General features: G+C 35.8%; 1 protein-coding gene across 1 annotated transcript in view; it reads right to left on the minus strand.

Annotated features, from left to right (window-relative positions):
- The window catches only part of DYNC2H1 (dynein cytoplasmic 2 heavy chain 1), a 152,118-nt gene that overhangs the window by 18,372 nt on the left and 115,184 nt on the right, over positions 1-18,562 (minus strand). The window contains exons 75-76 of the mRNA XM_032679259.1: positions 13,835-14,044; positions 10,850-10,939 (exon numbers count right to left, since the gene is read on the minus strand). Of these exons, the coding sequence (XP_032535150.1) occupies positions 10,850-10,939; positions 13,835-14,044 (300 nt within the window). The remainder of the gene's footprint in view (positions 1-10,849; positions 10,940-13,834; positions 14,045-18,562) is intronic.

An 18,562-nucleotide genomic window follows, 5' to 3' on the forward strand; every position in this document is an offset into this window, starting at 1 on the left:
CATGGCCATGTCATCATGACACCATGCTGGCTCATGCTAAAGCTATTTACACTCCATTAAACAGAACACTGCAACATGGGATTACTGCTCAAACTATCAAATGGTTTGTTCAACAAAGCACAACTTTGTGTAGACACAGAATATAATGAAGGGTTTTTTTAACTGGTGCAGTAAGCTGGTATGGATTGTTCCTTGTTCCTACATGGTAAAGCTAAGGTAGTTAGCATGAAGGTACCTTGAGTGCTGCATATCAGCTATTTGAAGCTCACTAAACCTTTCTTTAAACCAGAACAGGAATTTTTTTGTTGTGGCCAATCCCAAAAGAACAGCTCATTACAAAGGCTGTAGTTCTCTTTCAGATGTCCTGTCACACTTGAGGGCTAAGAGAATGCCAAAGAGTATTAGCATAGCATGAAGCCTCATTCAAATCTGTTCTCAGGTAGTAACCCAGAGAAACATACATTTGGAAGTAATTTAAGGAAAAACTATTGCACGTTTTGTTAAACAGCACACTTTTGTTATATTTTTAAATGTCTTTTTTTTTTTTTTAGCTACAATGGCTTTAGTTTTTTAAGCATTCCATTATAGAAATAATTTATTCATAAAGTTAAACATTTTGGCATCCAATCCAACTCAGAGTACAGCCAAATTCAAAATCAGTTTAGGCTGCTCTGGGCATTGTCTACTCCAGTTCTATGTATTTCCAAAGTAGAAGTTCCACAAATCTCTCTGGGAAACCTGGGCAGTGCTTTTTTCAACTGAAGAGTTAGAAACTGGACAAGTGTTTCAGATGTGACCTCAAAACTGCAGAACAGGAAGAAACAACAACTCCCTTTGACCTTTAACAAGGTCATTAAGAAGTTTTCATTTCTACTGTGGTATCTTTGGTTACATATATGTTTATCAAATTTGCAGCTAATAAGCAACAAGGTTTTAGTTTTATTATTCTATCAATATCTTTCTGTAATTTTTGACAGATTCTGCTGCGGATATATTCAAATCATAACTTTTTATTTTCTCAGCGTGATAATAAAATACATGAGCACGTGATGGCATAATTCTTTTTCCAAGCTTCATAATATACATATCTGAATAATGAACAATATTTGGTTTACTTCTAAACTATTTATTGTATTTTACCTGATATGTAGGTAATTTCAATTGATTAATTTATCATATGGGATCATAAAATACTAGAAATAACACTGAAAATGGTAATTATAGGAAACCTATAAGAAAATGCATTGTATGTATAAGGAAAAGCATTACACTGTACAACAGTACAAACCTGATGGGCATTTTGAAACTCAAGCTCTGATGCAGAAAACATTGCATCAGAAGTCTCTTAGTTCAGAGTGACTACGTGAATTTAACAATATAAAAACATCACTGCCCACAAATGTGCTTTTACACGTTCTTCTCCATGTATCGGCACACATTCTAATTAAGTTGCTATATATAGCACTCAGCTGAATACACTGGCAAACACATAGAGCAGTAGGGTATTTACCCTTCCTGCCTTTAAGCATCACTTACATGCCTAAAGGGGCCCTCTGGTGGTCTAGTGGTTAGGATGCGGCGCTTTCACCGCCGCGGCCCGGGTTCGATTCCCGGTCAGAGAAAAAGTCCCCCGGGTAGATGGAGCTCGTTAGCCCTGTAAGGCCATCCATCTAAGAGAAGGTCACTCTAAACAAACCTACGTCCTGAGGACCTCACTGCCACTGTCCAAGCTTGCTCGGCCCCAGCAGATGAACCTCAGGATTAAAGGGTGGGCTCAGCTCAGCGCACACTGTGTCTCACCTAAAAAATCCACTGCGCAGGCTCAAAGGGTAAAGACCCTTCCCAAATCTTCGTTCGCGAAGACTGGCCATACATACATGCCTAAAGTAGGGATCTAAGCTTCTTATCACTCTTAGCAACTCTTCTGCTCTGAGTCAAGGTTTGGTTTCTTTTTTCTTCAATTATGTACCTTGCTGAACATTTAGAGACAAAAGACCACTCCAAAAGGAACTCTACTAAGAAAAAAACCCAAACAACAGAACAAACAAAACCACAAACCTGAATGCCTATTTACTCCAGTTTTAAAGTACAGTCATGTCTGTTTACAGAGTTGCTGAGTGCACTTGCATCCTGCGCTGATTACTTTATTTGACTGTGAATTCCCAAGAGTAAAACTACGCACACACAACAGAAGAAGAAGGATTTAGTCAAGAACTACTCTTACAAAGCTTTTTCTTCACAAGCTAAATTTGAGATGACAGCTCTGAAACTTTAACAGCTCTGAATTTTATTTTATTTTTAATATTTGTACAGGAATACAATATGAAACTGTTGTAATTTCAAATTCAGTTATATGGAATCTCCTTCAAAGAGAGAAAGGTAGGTCAACATGCAGCTATGTTTCTGCCTTCTCTCAAAGAAATGCTCGAAAGATTGCTTATTAGGGATGATGCTTGCTTGTGGAATGGCAGTGTGTTTCTATTGTAAAATGAGCTTATTTTTTTAACACATATCTGCAAATGCAATTTGAGAAATAAAGCATGTTACCATTGACACTGACCACTTAAAATCTCAAAACAAAGAGATGAAACATTTTGCAAACTGTTACACTAAGCCAGTTTCCACCAAACCATCTAAAGTGCAAAACAGAACCACTATCACATCTACTTTTTAGTTACAAGGCTGTGTTACTAATCTAAGCAATTTATTTATACGTATGTACGTGTAACTATGAAACCACAATTGTAAATTTTAAAAAGTATTTTGGATAGACTGCTTATTGTTAGTAGACACAATATTTCTGTCAATATAGTGGTGGTTGGAAGAGCAAGTTAGTGTAACCAAGGGCAAGTCATGCCTGACCAACCTAGTGGCCTTTTATGATGGAGTGACCACAGCAGTGGACAAGGGAAGGGCTACAGATGTGATTTATATGGACTTCTGTAAGGCCTTTGATGTAGTCCCCCACAATATCCTTCTCTCAACTGGAGAGAGATGGATTTGATGAGCAGACTGTTAGATGGATAAGAAACTGACTGGATGGTTGCATCCAGAGGGTCAAGGGCTCAGAGTCCTGATGGGTATCAGTGACAAGTGTTGTCCCTCAGGGGTCTGTACTGGGACCAGTGCTATTTAATATCTTCATTAATGACACAAAGGGATTGAGTGTACTCTCACCAAGTCTGCAGATGACGCCAAGCTGAGTGGTCCAGTTGACACACCTGAAGCTTATCCAGGGGGACCTGGATAAGCTCAAGAAGTGGGCCTATGGGAACCTCATGAGGTTTAACAAGACCAAGCACTAGGTGCTGCTGGCTCAGCACAAAACCCAGTATCAATACAGGCTGGGCGACAAAGGGATTGAGAGTAGCCCTGGTGAGAAGAACTTGGGGGTGCTGGTGGGTGAGGGGCTGGACATGAGCTGTTGATGTGGCTTTGCAGCCCAGAAAGTCAATTGTATCCTGAGCTGCATCAAAAGTAGTGTGGCCAGCAGGTCAAGGGAGGGTATTCGCTACTCTGCTCTGGTGAGACCCCACCTGCAGTACTGCAACCAGTTCTGGGGTCCCCAGCACAGGAAGGACATCAACCTGGTGAAGCAAGTCCAGAGGAGGGCCATTAAAATGATTAGAGGGATGGAGCACCTCTCCTATGAGGAAACACTAAGAGAATTGGGATTGTTCAGCCTGAAGAAGAAAAGGCTTTGGAGTGACCTAATTGAGGCCTACCAGTACATGAAGGTAGGATAAAAGAAAGATGGAAAGGGACTTTTTACAAGGGCATGTAGTGATAGGACAAGGGGGAATGACTTCAAACTGAAAGAAAGTAGGTTTAGATTGGATGTTAGGAAAAGTTCTTCACTGTGAGGGTGGTGAGGCACTGGAACAAGTTGCCCAGAGAAGTTGTGGATGCCCCACCCCTGGAAATGTTCAAGGCCAGGCTGGGTGGGGCTTTGAGTAACCGGGCTGGTGGAAGGTGTCTCTACCCATGGCAGGGGTGTTGGAACTAGATGTTCTTTAAGGTCCCTTCCAACCCAAACCTTTCTATCATTCTAAGTTGTCTAGAAAAAGCAAGGCAGATGATGGAAATACCTACAAACTGGTGCAATATCATGTGCTGCAGCCTTCTCATATATTAATATCTGGAATTTAAAATTACCCAAGTCTTTGAGAGTATAACATAAGGACTCTTTTTCATATGTAAACAATAATAAAATCCTTTTCTACCATTTGTAATAAAATTAACCTTTTTTTTTTGCTTGAGTTTTTGTCAAACAAGACTATCCGCTTTAGTCAGCTTTCTGTTTTGCAGACAGCTTTGTCCATGATAAAGGAGATGGAGTTAAAAACAAGTTATTAGAAACAGAGCAATCTACACTTTTAATTTTGACAAATTAAATGCATACAATTTATTAATATTTTATCATTGTATCTTTTCAGATATCTTCTATGTGAAAATGTGTCTTGTACCTTAAAGAGAAAAATTAATGAACGATGATTATTTTATTATTTTAAATAAAGTATATCAACTAGAGCTTTAAATCTTATATAATATATAGCACAGTTTTTTGTAACATACTGCGTATATAAATACTATCTTATATCCATAGAAGAAATACAGACTACTAAATCTCGCTCTTTTAAATTAAACTTAGGTTAGGAAAAAAATTCATTTTCTTTAAAAAAAGGTAATTCCTCAGAGAGACAATGTCTGTAAAGACAACGACCTCAGTTGTTCTTTTTTATGCAACACTTCTAAAAATATTTTTTATGAGTAATTGTCTTCTGCAATAAATATTTTATAATCAGAGTGCTGACCAAATGGTTACTGGTAATATAAGGGATGCTGCTCAAACTTCTCCTTACAAGGTAGTATTTCATAATTTAAACAGAACAGCCATTCTCACAAAACATGCTTAGAATTCTAAGAGTTTAATGAACAGGAACTGAATTCCCTTGAAACAGATTATTTTTCATAACAGTTAAGCCTTATGTTTATTGAAAAACTCATAACTTGTCAATGCCTCAATTTAACAGAGCACCTAGCCTTCATTGGGACTAAGTTTCAACAGCTCTTAATGAAACCAAATGAAATACAGGTAGAGATTTTTCCCCTTTTCCAATGCTACTTTTTAAAAATTGTTTTTCCATGTATAAGGCATATTGTTTTCCCAAACTTGACATAATCCTTCTCATTGGCAACCAAAATTATTTCCATTTAAATTAGTACAGTTTGCAGATTTAGTGTTTAAATGCACTGTATTTTGCAGGAAAGCAAAAATTTCACTACAAGAAAGAGGGATTTTCTGTTTTGGACACTACAATATAAGAAGGATATAAAACTATTAGAGAGGTCCAAAGGAGGGCTACAAAGGTGAAGGGCCTTGAGGGGAGCCCTGTGAGGCTGAGGTCACTTGGTCTGTTCATCCTGGAGGAGACTGAGGGGAGACCTCATTGCAGGCTACAACTTTCTTGTGAGGGGAAGAGAAGAGGCAGGCACTGATCTCTTCTATCTGGTGACCAGTGAGTGAAAGGACTGAAGGGAATGGCCTGAAGTTGTGTCAGGGGAATTTTAGGTTGGATATTAGGAAAAGGTTCTTCACCCAGAGGGTGGTTGGGCACTGGAATAGGCTCCTCAGTAGTCACAGCACCAAGCCTGACGGAGTTCAACAAGCATTTGAACAATGCTCTCAGACACATGACATGGTGCGACTCTTGAGATGGTCCCGTGCAGGGCCAGGAGTTGGACTTCAGTGATCCTGATGGGTCCCTTCCAACTCAGGATATTCTATGACTGTATGATTCAAAACCTCTGAAAAGTAAAGCGTTGAACTGATGCATTAAAAGGAAACTTCAGCAATCCTTACAGCTCAGGTGCCCGTGCAGAAATACAGCTTTCTGTAAGTCACAAGAGTATGTGAACTACCTGTGCACAAAAAGTGCTTCAGCTCTGCTTAAGCTTCCTTGGAAATTATATCTTATTTCAATGGACAGCTCCTATGACCTGTACAAGTCTGATGCTTCGATCTTACATTCTGTGTGGCACCCTGTTTGGATGGTGTATCTTTACAAAACACTCAGCCATTACTTCATCAATACCATCTAACTGAGACAGTGATTAAAAAGGGACACAGTACAACAGCTGGATCTGTAAGAGCTTCAAATTTTCCTATTACATGAGAGACAAACAAAACATATTTTATAGTAGTACTAGCAAATTTCCAATTTTTACCAAGCAGTTATCACTTAGATAAAAGGTCTTGAAAAATGTATCCTGGCTGATAAATTCTGAACAAAATGAAATCATGCTGCAACATGATTAGAGCTAAGGGAGCCAATTAAGGATCAGTTCCTTAGCAGATAATGTTAGACTGCAGTTGTATTTTTGTTTTGATATTCATGACAGCTGAAGAGGAGAAGCCAAAAAACGTAGCAGAAAAATGCTAATTCTTCAGAATAAGGTGTAAATTTGAATTAAAATAACAGAACGCATAGATTTAAAACATTACTTCTATGAATTCTTGTGCATTAATATCAGTATGCTAAATCTGGAGCATTCTGCACTGCACAGATACCTAGGTAACAGCTGTTCAAATAGAGAGAGTCATGAGAGGAACAACGACAAGGTGAGGAACCAGCAAACCTAATTCATCTAAATCAGATACTCCTAAAACTGTAAAAGGTAAACCATTAAGCTATTGTCCCTGCAGCAAAATCTGCTAAGGCAATGTATTAGAAAAAACTGAAATGCTATGCAAAGTAAGTGTGATTACTTAAAGGGGGAATAGGTGTTAATATGGAGTGCACAAGTGGATGGATATGGGGACTGAGCATGAAAATTTTGAGTTTGTACAAAATTTATTATGGAAGCTCTTTAACTTGGTGAAAATTGAGAGGACTTGGTTTCCTTGGCTTTCTAATATCAGACTTTCTGCCTGCTATGAGTGAAAGAAAATTCAATATTTTTGCCTAGATGCCTGGGGTGTGAAGAAAGGATCCTGTGTCTCCTATTCCCAGACAGTTTTCTAGTGTCTTCAGCAGGCAATTTCCAGGAGTTCAAATCTCACATACCTTGGGTATCCTATCTACCTCTCTGGGGACCTAACTGTTGAAACAGAGGTATAGTAAGGGCTCCAAAACAGAAACAAAGTAATTCTTCCTCAAATAGCAAAAGAGCAATAAAATAGCAAAACTCTTTTACTAAGGGATCGAACCGGCATTGGCATTATATATATTATTACCCTAGATTTCACTCAGAATAGGAGGGGAAAAGAGAGCAGCATCCCAATGAGATAAATATGAGTCTCTTGAAGAAGTATGAAATACAACTTTTTTTATATACTAGGAATATTTTATAGATAAATGCACATTTTCAACAAAACCTTTCATAAATTAGGCAAATAAAACCCTTCTATGTTCATAAACATTTCCTTGATTAGAACACTGCAATAGATGTTTATGATTCTGAGGTCCAACAGTGTTCATTTTCAATGTACACTGTAAGCCTTTTAGTGGCTCTCTCTGATCAAACAGTCAGCCAAAGGAAGAACTGTTTTTGCAGATGACATAAAACCAGCTCAGTTAAAAGAATAAATAAATGTTTCAATTTAAAATAGAAGGTATTTTTGGAATAAGAAGAGTGTGAGGATTTTTGGGTTTTTGTTTTTGTTTTTTTTTTTTAAAAAAAAGGTGAAATTAAGCTCTACATTTAGTTGTTGAGGAAACAAAAATTAATTTCCAATTTGTAGACCTGAAACATTTTTTAAGGCTGATATTCATCTGACATTTGCCTGGGCTGGTGTTTTGGTGTTTTACCTATAGTCCAGGGTCTCTTCTCTTTCTCTCCTGCTGCTATCCATAGCCATGAGAAGACACTTACCTACAGACCGGAATTCACTTAAGAGCATTATATGTTAATGTGTACTATTCCTGAGCTATAATCATGAACTGAGAGAAAAGCCACAGAACACATTTAAGATGCCATCATGAGGAAACTGGCAGTATAAGGACCAAGACTTAAAACCAATACAATGATCTATGATGATTCATATCTTTCATGCCTTAATGTTTATAGCAAATATATCACTGTGGATAGACAAGCTAAATCATGATATTGTAAAGTTCAAAGTCAGCATTGCTAATTGAAAATATTCAAAACTCCATCTTAGAAGAATGTTCAATACACCATTTTTGTTTCAATTTAAAGCAAAAGTTAACATCCAAATATCAGAACTTCAATCTGGGAAGAAATCATCTATTTCCATCAGTTCTGTCACAACAACATAATGCACAGCAATACAAGTCTCTACTGCATTTTGCATATACATATTTCCTCACACTTTCAGTAGGTAGTTTTTTTAATTTTGCTTTTTACTGAGAGAATTCAGACCTGAGAAATGCAACAACTGTTGTTTTTCTGTCTGTTGTTGTGTAATGCTCTCAGAACATCTTTACACTTCTATAAATTCTGCTATAAATATTTTACCATCTGGCCTATATTTTGTGTTCCTCTCCATTCCCATTAAATGCTTGTGACAATGCAGTTGCTTTTATTATTTTCTACACTGGCAGCAAACCTCTTGACAAGGCAGCCTTTAACTAGTAACCTAGGTAGAGACTTACTTCATCCTTAGTAAATGTAATCCTTCAGTACAAATTCGGTGTTTCAATGTCTCCTATTTCCTCTTAAAAAACACCTAAATCAATCTGTCTCAAACAGTGAAAGTACAAGTCTCATAGTTGATGAAACTGAGGGAGATAAGAGTAACTATCAAAAAAGAGACGATGGAGTTGGTCATATAAAACTAAACCAATCCAAAATATGGCATTTATTGAAATATAAATCTGAAGATAATTTTCAGAGTTGTGAGAATACTTTTATTGAAGCCTTTATTGAATTTCTGAATACTAAACCTAGAATTAACTAATGATAAATTACATTTATAAAATCAATAACAAAAAGTCACAAAAAAGAAAAGTTAATTAAAAACTTATCATAAGTAATCAAAATCTTGCTGTAATATGCACAACTATGAATTGGAATCATATTTAAGGAAAAAGATGATTCAACTGAAATGCATAATTAGAAAAAATCAACACTTTTCTAGTACTATACACAAAAAAAGTGTAGAAATTGCATTTCAGACATGATTTGACTAGAAGCTTGAGATGCAAAACAGACTGGTAATGTATTATTAAGAATTGCTTCAAACACAACTATACTACATATGTCACATTAAAAAAAATAAAATTAAATAACCAGCAACTGTTGTCACTAACAAAAAATTTAATGTAATTTACTGCTTCTGGATACAATTACGTATGTTAAGTATCTGCCGTAAAGCTCTGCCTTAATAATCTTTCCCTCTCTTACAAAAAATAACTGTTTAAAATTGTAAATGATTTCTTCATAATAACTTTCATAAAAATGAGTAATCCAAATGTAACATTTTGTCAGCAGTTTAAACAGTGAGAAAGGAAGATTACTATCCTGGTAATATAAGACAGCATATTTGTCAATAGTTGACTGAAGTAATATATGAAAATAAAAACTTTCTGAATATGTGTGGTTGAAAACCATTTATTACTATTAACACTAATTTCATTCTGTTACACCCTGTCACATTATCTCCACTTTGTATGGGAGGTGCAGTCCACACAGAAGCTTGAACAGTAATCTCAGACTTCAATTAAGAAAAACCCATAAAAGTAAGGAAAGTTGCATGCAGTTTGGTCACAACCAAATGAAAGTACAAGCTGCAAACAGCAAGGTACTCTTGAAGCTTACAAACACACTGACTCAGCCACAAATGATGTTTTTTTTATACTAAAAACAATAATAGCCAGATGGGACTAAGTTCAGCCCTAGTTATATGACCAAATAACATCTGAACATGCATTATCACGTGTTGCTTTACATATTTACACTTTCTTTGTTTATACTTTAAGCCTTTTTTGAAGAAAAGGACAAACAAAAACTAAGCATTAGCCAAAAGAAACTGTTTGCATAACAAGAACGCTATTAATACTTTGAAAACATCCATCTGGTAGAAAAAGTAATGCCTAGAAATCATGTGCCCTTCATATCTTCCTTCTGAATCTGACAGTCAACACCAATGTTGACAGAAATCTTTGCATCCTGCTGGACAAGACTGTGTTAATCAAAGTCAAAACCGTAAGCTTTTTATTTATTGCCTGGAGATAATAGAGATGTGTCCTTCCTACCTCTCTGGAAGGTTCTCACAGTTTTCTCTCTCTGTATGCAACATGATGAAATCTATTTCCTTAAATACTAGTTAATTTAGATGAATGACTTTTTTTTCATCTGCCTATTGTCTTAAATACACTGCATCTGTCAATCAAAGTACACATCTACCTTAACTAAAAATTATCCTCTTCACTGTCAGACTGTAAAATGACAAAGCTGTTGTCTTACTGCACCTTCTATTATAGTCTCTTGTAAATCTGGAAAACATCTGCAGATGTTTTCATTATTTGCTTTAAAGACTAGTCATCTACATTACCTCTATTAGAAATGCTTCATTTATGCCTTGATAGGCATCTCTCTACCAGATGAAAGAGTGTGTGTTGACTTAGATGTAAAGTTTCATCTGCATAAATTTTCTTTTCCCCCAGCTCATCATAAAGACTAGTGACTAAAATCTGAGGTGTAAATCGATTGTGAAGCAACCAACAATATTACCATATTACTCCTTTAAATTTTTACATGCCTTTTCACACATCTACTCTTTGGGACTGGTATTTGTAAAGGTCTACTGTAGAGTAATTTACATGATATACTGTGTCACTGAACACCAGGATACTAAGGTAAATAAATGACTCTTTAAAATTACCTGTATAGCAAGCGCTCGAGCTACAAGACTTCTAAGATATTGTAAAGGATCTTCTGGACCTTCCCACTTGCTTTGCCACGTGATAGGACACTGAAATAAAAATATATTTACTGAAAGTATCCATTTCAAATCCATTATGTTTTAAACTAGCAATTTGAATGAAATTAAACAATCTGGAGATCAAATATAGCTACAAAGAAAAAAGGAAATACAAGTAATAAAATGACCAAAATATACAACCACTAATAGAAAGGTCATGTTCCTGCTAATTCTTCTTGTGGCCCACACAGATACAGTGCTGACGGGGAACCTTCAAGAACCTCTGATATTCAATAAGGAAACATCAATTTTTTCCATGAACAATTCAAAAAAGCCTAAGCAGATTATCTCTTGAAAAGCCACAATGTCATCTTTCAAGAGCAGCCACAGCTTCCCACTCCTTTGCTGCTGCCTCCTCAGACTTGAACAGGCAGTAGTGTGGCTATGTGGTGGTGAAGAGAAGCTGCTACAATTCCGCTGCATGATTATTTTCTCATCACTTTACAGTCTTTGTAGAGCAAAACCTGAGAAAAAATCCTACAAGACCTTCCCATACAAGTTTCTCACCGACTTCAAAATGAAAGGCTTAGAAGGTCCTCTGTTAGATTTCCTCCTTTATAAAACAAGTGTAAAAACATTAATTTTAACTACTCCACAGGAACATGTAAAGCAGGGAAAGTGATTCTGCAAGATTCTCCTACTTAAGAGAAAGAGAACTGATGTAAATCATTACCTGTAGAATACTGCACAATACTGAAGATGCTGAATAGAATAAACAGTTTATCTTTTTAATATTTACCGCTGCATTTTCAAGGAGATTCACGTTTTCATAGCATATACACTGAACAGATTTTCAAAATCTGATTACGTAAGTTTGTAAGAGAAGGTATCTTTCAAAGTAAATACTCCATGTATACCTTTTATAGATAAAAACTAGAACATAACTAGGTCTGGGGACACTAATTAAGAATGAATCGAATAAATTAGAACACATTCAAGTCAACTAACAAAGCACAGTTAACTGCATATTTTTTTTCATAATTATGGTTTTTTGAAACTTTTTTTTTATTTTAAACTCTTAACCTTGCATTTTTGCAGACCTCTTTGCTAGATATGTATTTACAGACAGCTCACCAATTTATCATTTAGAAGGTATTCACCTAACATTGCTAATATATCACTCTAAATTACTCTAAGTTTAAAGAAATAGCTTAGCTAATTGTTATTATGTAAGCATATTTCAGATGTATACTTCTGCTCGTTTTGGCTGGGGTAGAGTTAATTTTCTTCACAGTGGTTTCTATGGGGCTAATATATCAATTTTACACAAATAAAGTACATTGCTGAAAACTTAGAAGTAGTACATCTCCTGGTTTTTGCATTTCTATTAATCTAGCAGTTTCTTCAGGTGCTATAGTCTTGAAAGAACTACAATCTCGGTGCTTTTAAAATACAAGTTTTTAAAAATAGTCTTTCGTTACATAACACATGAAAACACTAAACTAAATAAGAACAGTGTATAGAAGATCCATGAAACAAATCATTTTAGGATGACAAATATAGTGAGGTTTAGCTGCCTTGAGGTTTAGCTGCCATGCCAAGAATGTGTCATTAGCCTCCCTGGAAGGCTGCTGAAAAGATTGCTATACAGTCACAATCCAGTCAAGTGATCTGCGTTAAGGTAAGTGGGTAAGTAAGCAGATGAAATGACAGAAACACTTCGCTGAATACATCATGAAGCACTGAACTGATGTTTGTAAGAGGTAAAAATGCATAGAATTTTTAACTACATTTTTGTGACAGTGATCAGTTTCATAGCTCCTGCTGCTTCCAATTTGAGTGCATCTTAAGCACACAAGCAAGTCATTCTCTCTTGCTCAGTAACAAGAAATATAACTGTAAGTACGAAAGAATGACCATTACATGTATCATTTACATTCGCTATGACTTGTACGTAGTACCAATTTCTACCACGCAGTCAAAATATGTTTAAAAAGGAAATGAGATTGCTAACATGAAAACATTAATTTATTCTAATTGTACTGCAATTTTGCTAACAAATGCTGTCTTGTGAACCTAAAAAGACACCAAATTTAATAATTGTTTTGATAGAATAATAAATGCATAAAAATCTTTTTAACAGTACTTGTTCTTCCAATGAAGATAAACAAGATATAAATAGGAATTACTGTTCACTGCAGAACAAATCTCAATATCTATGCATTAGTGTCAGTAGAATTTATCAATTGCTTCAGGTGAAACAAAACCAGAGTTTCAGGTCAAATCCATGTTTGACTATCTTTGTAATCCAATTATCTGGTTATTAATGATGGAGTATGTAAATTTGCAGTCACTAATTGTACCAGTTTATAAATATGCCCAGTTTCATGCCAAAAAAGATGGAGAGAGTACATGTGCAAATTCTGATTGCTTTTCTCATATATCAAGAATATAGGGTGAGATGATAGGTTGGTATGATAGGTACAGTTTGTCTGGTGTGATATACTCCACACTGAATAAATGCAGAGAGCGAATTGTGATTATAACCTAAATTTTAAGAAAATATAAAAACTAAGTAAAGGGACAGATTTACATGTTCTACTAGCTAATATATTTGACTTATCAAATATGACTTGGTATTTGAAATTGAAATAGCATTCCACAACTTCTAACCTTATTGGAATTGTCTTTAAGAGAAAACTTGATAAAAGGACAATATATTCAGAAACTTCTGCAAGTACGTGAAGCAACACTTTTTTGAAAAATTTTCCAGAAAAATCCTGATTCTGTTCAAGACTTACTATCAATAAAAGAACTCAATTTTAGAGTCTTTATCAATAAAAGAGCTTAGAACAAATGGTGACATGAAAATGTGTATCAGAATTTGTTCAGTTTCCTTGTTTTTTTTCATCGTGCATTATAATGTATACAAAATTACAACATTACCTTCTGGTTTAACAGAGCACTTGCTAGTCTTTGTACTTCAGGACTCAGTAATGAGGTACCTCTGATGACTTTACTTAAAGAAGCAAGAGACTGATGGACACTTTGCACAAGGCGAATTGCACTGAATTGTTCCAGAGTAATGAAGGATAAGACTGGAGATCCTTGTTGCTCTGCAGGAGGAGACACCTTCTGATGGATCAGGTTAGAATTCTAAAAAAGAATATGTGATATCCAGTTAATAAACTCAGGGAAACTATAGCGTTATACAACATATTATTTGTTTCATTTGTATTATTTCATATGACCTTGTTAGCTTTGAATTAATACTGAATATCATCCTTTTTCTGACAATGGATTAAAACTGTAGTGTCTCTGAAATGTTCAATAAAGACATCACTCTTCTGAGACAACTCTGTCTACCCAGTTCCTTCAAAAGTACTTGAATTTCTGAAAAATCTTTACTTAGCTAAATCACTGCTTTTAGTATTTGTGTTAATGTGTCAATATAAAAGGCAGTGCTGTACTCAGCATAACCAGATTTTATTGGGGACTATAAACTATGCTGACAGATATAGTTCTTGCTTTGGTAAGACTAGTTCAACATGGAAGCAAATTAAATGGAATAATAAATACAAAATAAGTATAATATTATGTGTAAATCTTGGGTAACAGACTGAGAGGTAGTGCTGCTCTCACATTGCCATTTTCACTACTTACTTCCCCCTTCCATTACAGCCACTGAAAACCCAAATTTATTCAGTAATTTCAAGAGATGGTATTATTTTGCAAATCTTAATTCATATGCAGCTTATTACATAAATATATTTTAGCATGTGTTCAGAAACTGCCAACCTGACATGTGACAAGCGGTTGCAATGAATTCCAGTTATAAAATTAAAAACTTTATTGGAAAATTCTACACGGCACAAATGCAAAAAGAAATCCCTCATCTTTGAGGAAAAAAATTTTTTGCTATTTCAATTTGTAGTAATTTATTACAGGTAAAATTTGATTTTACTTTCTCTGAAATATCTCCTCTTAAAATAACAAGTAGTTTTGACTATTTTTCAGATTAAATAAACTTCTGAATTGTCACATGGTGTCCTGCTTTCCAGATCACACAGGATATCTACCTCTATTATCTTTCCCAGGCACTGTACATTTGTCAGAACTTTCACATTTTTCATTTCAAGCTCATACTGCACTAAACTACCAAGCTAAAGTATGAGAAAAGCTAAGTGAAAGATGAGTACTTTGATTTATGACTGACAAAGAAATGAAGGATAAAGTCTTCCTTCCCACATTGTTAAAAAGGTATACCACAAAATTACTTACTGTTCAAACTATAAGAAGCATACAGTATTTAGAATTGTTATGTTTTGTGTTTTTATTCTGCATGCATTCTAAAAATCAGAGTACCAGTTTCACTTCAGTTTTTCTGAGACCATAGTTTGCTGAGTATATGTAAATTGTAATGTAAAACTTGCATAAACCAGTTGATAAGTTTCTTATTGAGGTATTTAATTGCATAAAATAAAGAAAGAACAAAGACATTGCAACTTGCAGGCTTTGCTCAATCTTTCACATATACTCTCTTAATTCACAACAAATTTACTGAAAGAGAAGACCTCTAAGTTCCTCAATACTCTCCTTTACATAACAGTCTCCTATAAATCACATATTCATTTCATCACTTTTTCCAATGCTTTCCCCGGAGAATTTGATAAAACAACCCATCTGTCATTTTTATAGGAAAATTAAACATGAATGCCAATATCAGCTTATACATTTATTGTCTTATTACATTCCCTTAAAATCCATTACATATATAACTCAAATCAGCCTTTAAAATATCTTCGTGACCTGCTCGAGAATTAAGATGAAGAACTACTGAAGTACTTAGTGCTTTTCCTAATCATAAGAAATTGAAGATAGATTCTAATCTTTAATATTAAATACTATATCATGCTACCAATATTAAATCAGATGTATTTTGAGACTTTGATCAGTTTCCCTTTCAGTTCTGTAAGTGTTGCTTTCTTAGTACAATGTAAGACTTCATAGTCTCACCTAAGCTGTTCCAGAGCTTTACCTTCTTAAACTCAAGCTTTTTCAAACTCCAGTATTTTCTGAAAACTGCCCCCAAAGAAATGTAACAAATATAATGAAAGTAAAGTCATATACCTCCACTAGTTCTGCATTTGATTCAAAACTCAGTGTTAGTGGTGGTGGTGGGTTTTAGAAAACTCCATTAGCCTTTTGATGTACCTATTCTGCCTCCTCCTTCAAGTCTCTCTGCCTATTCTTTTAGATATTAGTCTTTCACTGCTTTTTACACAAACTTTTAATTGTTGAAATTACAGAAAAGAATGACCCAATAATTTCTGTTTCACTGACTTTCCTTTGTGCAAAGAAATTGTTCTTTTATTAAAGCTGAGGTACCTAATGAGGTACCGTGGTGTGATTCTTGGGGCTGTCCTGTACAGGGCCAGGAGTTGGACTTTGATGATCCTAGTGGGTCCATTCCAATTCAGGATATTTTCTATTTTTCTATAATGGTTTAGTTAAAAGAGCAACAACTCATTAATTTTCAAAACTACTTTTGCAATTTTCTTGCAGCATTATGTAACTTTATGAAAGTAATTAGTTACAATTTACAAACACAACAAAAGACACAAAACACATAACAGCTTATGTTCATACATTCAGCAAACAATTTTGAAGCAGTTGCTGCTGAATTTTTATTATGTGTGGGCCTCCTTTCATAGAGCTGCTAAAGAGTTTTTCTGAAACAAGGAAAAAATGTGACCATCTCACAACAAAAATATAGCACTGATTCCTCTCCCTCTCCTCATGAGAAAGCCATTTGGATATAATGAAACACACAATCCCATTACATCCTGATACTTTTGTGCTTCTCTGACAAGTAGTATGTTATGGGCAATGCCTGAGTTCCACTGGACACTGATTTCCAACTCATCCTGTTATATGACAATGAGGGATTATATAGTGCTTATATAGGTCCTAATCTACACCCTGTAGTGGCAGAAGACTATGTGGGAAAAGAATGGACACCAGGACAGAGACTGGTTGAATTAACTCTGATGGCTCAGCCACTGACAACAGTCTGTAGTGGGCCACTCTTCCACATTCAGGAAGGGTTTTTAAAATTTGTGTAACATTTGACAACTCGTTCAGTGAAGACTTTATTTTATAGAGTAACAAGTCTTTCACACAAACTTATAGTTAGCATCTGAGTGTGTGGGGTTTTTTTTTTAATTTAATGGCAGGTTTATGAGAGTTTAATTAATTTGATTACTGTTAAGCTGTTATTAAATCATGCTGAAAAAGACTGTAGAAGCAGTTTTAGGACAGTATTCATTACAAGGGTGCTTTCAAATGGCAAGAATTAAAATGTATGTTTTCAAATTAAGCTAATATAGACGAAAATGTCAAGACATTCTGTATTAGTTCAGAAGAGCTAAATAAAAAGAGAAGTTTGCTTGTGTAATTTCAACATAGGATCACACTGATTTGAAGCAGATTTTAAGTATCTTTTTCATTTCCAATGTATATCTGCCATTTTTGCTGTTTTGCCACAAAGACTGTGATAGCTCTGAAAAATGAGCCAAAAGGACTCCTACCCTAGAACTCAAAAAAGGCTGGTGTTGGAAGGAACCTCTGGAGACTGCCTAGTGCTCAGAGCTATAGCAGGTTGCCCAGACCTGGCTTTTGTTCAGCCTAGAGAAGAGACTGAGGGGAGACCTCATTGCAATCTTCAACATCCTCACAAGGGAAAGCAGAGGGGCAGGCACTGATCACTTCTCTCTAGCAACCACTGACAGGACCCGAGGAAATGATATGAAGCTGAGTCAGGGGAGGTTTAGTTAAATATCAGGAAAAGGATTTTCATCCAGAGGGTGGTTGAGCACTGGAACAGGATCCTCAGGGAAGTGGTCACAACACCAAGCCTGACAGTTCAAAATGCATTTGGACAATACTCTCAGGCACATGGTGTGACTCTTGGGGTGTCCTGTGCAGGGCCAGGAGTTGGACTCGATCCTGATGGGTCCCTTCCAACTCAGCATATTCTATGATTCATGATCACCAAGGATGGAGATTCCACAGCCTCTCTGGACAGTGGAATGTTTACTTAATGGTTGTTAACTTAAGTAGCAATTTGACTATTTTCTTCATTCCAATTTCCAGGTCTTTAAAACTTCTGAAAACAAACATGATGCCTTCATTAAGAAATCAATGTAGAATGAGAATGTAGAACTGTACACAACAACCCTGTTCCAGTGGTTGACCATCATCACAGTAAAAAAGTGGCATACCCTGTATTTCAGTTTGTGCCCATGGCCTCTTGTCCTGCCATGGGACAACACTTAGAAGTGTCCGTCTCCATCTCCTTTACTCCTTCTCATCAGCCAATACACACTAAACACTAAGATTCCCCCTGAGGCTTCTCTTCCCCAGACTGAATACTTTATATGGACAAACTTTACATTGTGCCCCTTCAGCTCTGTTTTGTTGATTATGATGTCTACAGACCTGATTTTGCCTGCTAACATGGTTGACTACTTCCTCATATAATTTGTGGTCGTCCTCTCCCTAACTTGATACTTCTATCTCAAAAGTCTCCTCACCAATAAGGCCAGTCTTTTGGGCACCCTAGTCAGGTGGAACCTTTCTCTTTCCTGCAGGCTATCATCAATCCTTAACGTG

The sequence above is a fragment of the Chiroxiphia lanceolata genome, chromosome 2 (genome assembly GCF_009829145.1).
Source record: "Chiroxiphia lanceolata isolate bChiLan1 chromosome 2, bChiLan1.pri, whole genome shotgun sequence".
Taxonomy (NCBI): domain Eukaryota; kingdom Metazoa; phylum Chordata; class Aves; order Passeriformes; family Pipridae; genus Chiroxiphia; species Chiroxiphia lanceolata.